Genomic DNA, 1426 nt, shown 5'->3' on the forward strand with positions numbered 1-1426 from the left:
CCAGACCCAAAAATCTCATGAGTTCTTTTTTGGTTACTGGAACAGGGAACTCTTTGATGGCCAACACCTTTGCATCAACTGGCCTCACATAACCTTGGCCCACAACCTTACCAAGAAAGGTCACAGTTGCTTTTGCAAATTCACATTTTGCCAGGTTGATAGTCAGATTTCCCCAAACGAATCGTTCAAACAGAGTGCGAATGCGAGCCAGATGATCCTCCCAGGTGCTACTATATACCACCACGTCATCTAGGTAAACGGCACAGCCTTTCAGCCCATTAACAACCATATTCATGAGTCGCTGAAATGTAGCTGGAGCATTGCGTAAACCAAAACCCATGACTGTATATGAATAAAGACCAGATGGCGTGATGAAAGCAGATATTTCCTGAGCTCTGGGAGTCAGTGGCACCTGCCAATATCCCTTCAACAGATCAAACTTGCTCACATATTCTGCTGCACCAACTTGGTCAATACAGTCATCAATATGAGGCAAGGGATAGGACTCGGGTTTGGTCACTGCATTTACTTTACGAAAAGACAAAGCAACGGCAGTTGAGACCACAGACTGATCAACCTCAGCCACTAAGGTCTGCATTTTACGTGGCAACATGCCTTTCTTTACTAATGCAGCCTTCAACACTCCTTTAATCTCATCTTTCAACCGTTTATCTCCAATGTCGACATCGTAATGTTCAAGAGTTGTTCTTTAGTACAACTATTCAAGAGTTCCACCGAGACTGAACAAAAGCATCAACAGTAGCCAACCTTTTAGAAAGGTTGCGCCCTTCCGGTTTGAGTGAATGCTGGCGCGCCTGGCTGCCGCTACTCACGGGTACATTTTCGTTTATTTGGATTCAAATTTGAATGAACAGGGACATTCACACTCAGGACCAGATCGGTCTCTGCCAGGGATTGATTTGCACCGCTTGTCCTCAACATCTGCTATTTCAGCTGAATGTGCTCTGACGTCTTTTTCTCAGTGAGCTGCACTAGCTTAACTGTTTGAACTATTCTAGCCTATCTGTTCGTTGCTCCGGCCGGCTCGGCCCCTTTTCCTCCACATAATCGAAGATGTGGGCCAAGATGTTCCTGAACTGGTCATCAGTATTTTGGATTCTCCTGACACTCGTCTACCCTCCTACAGCTGGACTGCTCCGCTATTCAGCCGCTGAGCTCCTGCGCCTTCGCGCAGCTGTCGCTCCCGTCGCCGGCGGAGCTCCACTACCACCCGGACATCACTTTCCAGCCTCGCCAGAGATGCATCCATCGCAGGTCACGCAGGATTTTCCATAACTCCAATGGAACTAAATTGTTTTGGTCTGCTACTCGCCAACCTCGCAGGAACCCTGATCGGGCTGTCAACCATCGATCTCTAGCCCACCTGCCCAGGGCGCCCACCGCGATTAGCAAAAAAGAAAATACT

General features: G+C 48.0%; 1 protein-coding gene across 1 annotated transcript in view; it reads left to right on the forward strand.

Annotated features, from left to right (window-relative positions):
- LOC121813820 (NLR family CARD domain-containing protein 3-like) overlaps positions 1–1190 on the forward strand; it is a gene marked incomplete at its 5' end in the record, with an annotated part of 6950 nt that extends 5760 nt beyond the window's left edge. Inside the window, one exon of the mRNA XM_042217733.1 lies at positions 1148–1190. Within this exon, the coding sequence (XP_042073667.1) occupies positions 1148–1175 (28 nt within the window). The remainder of the gene's footprint in view (positions 1–1147) is intronic.
- Positions 1191–1426: the final 236 nt, after the last annotated feature.

The sequence above is a fragment of the Haplochromis burtoni genome, unplaced genomic scaffold (genome assembly GCF_018398535.1).
Source record: "Haplochromis burtoni strain Fernald_Lab_line unplaced genomic scaffold, NCSU_Asbu1 Contig_2758, whole genome shotgun sequence".
Taxonomy (NCBI): Eukaryota; Metazoa; Chordata; class Actinopteri; order Cichliformes; family Cichlidae; genus Haplochromis; species Haplochromis burtoni.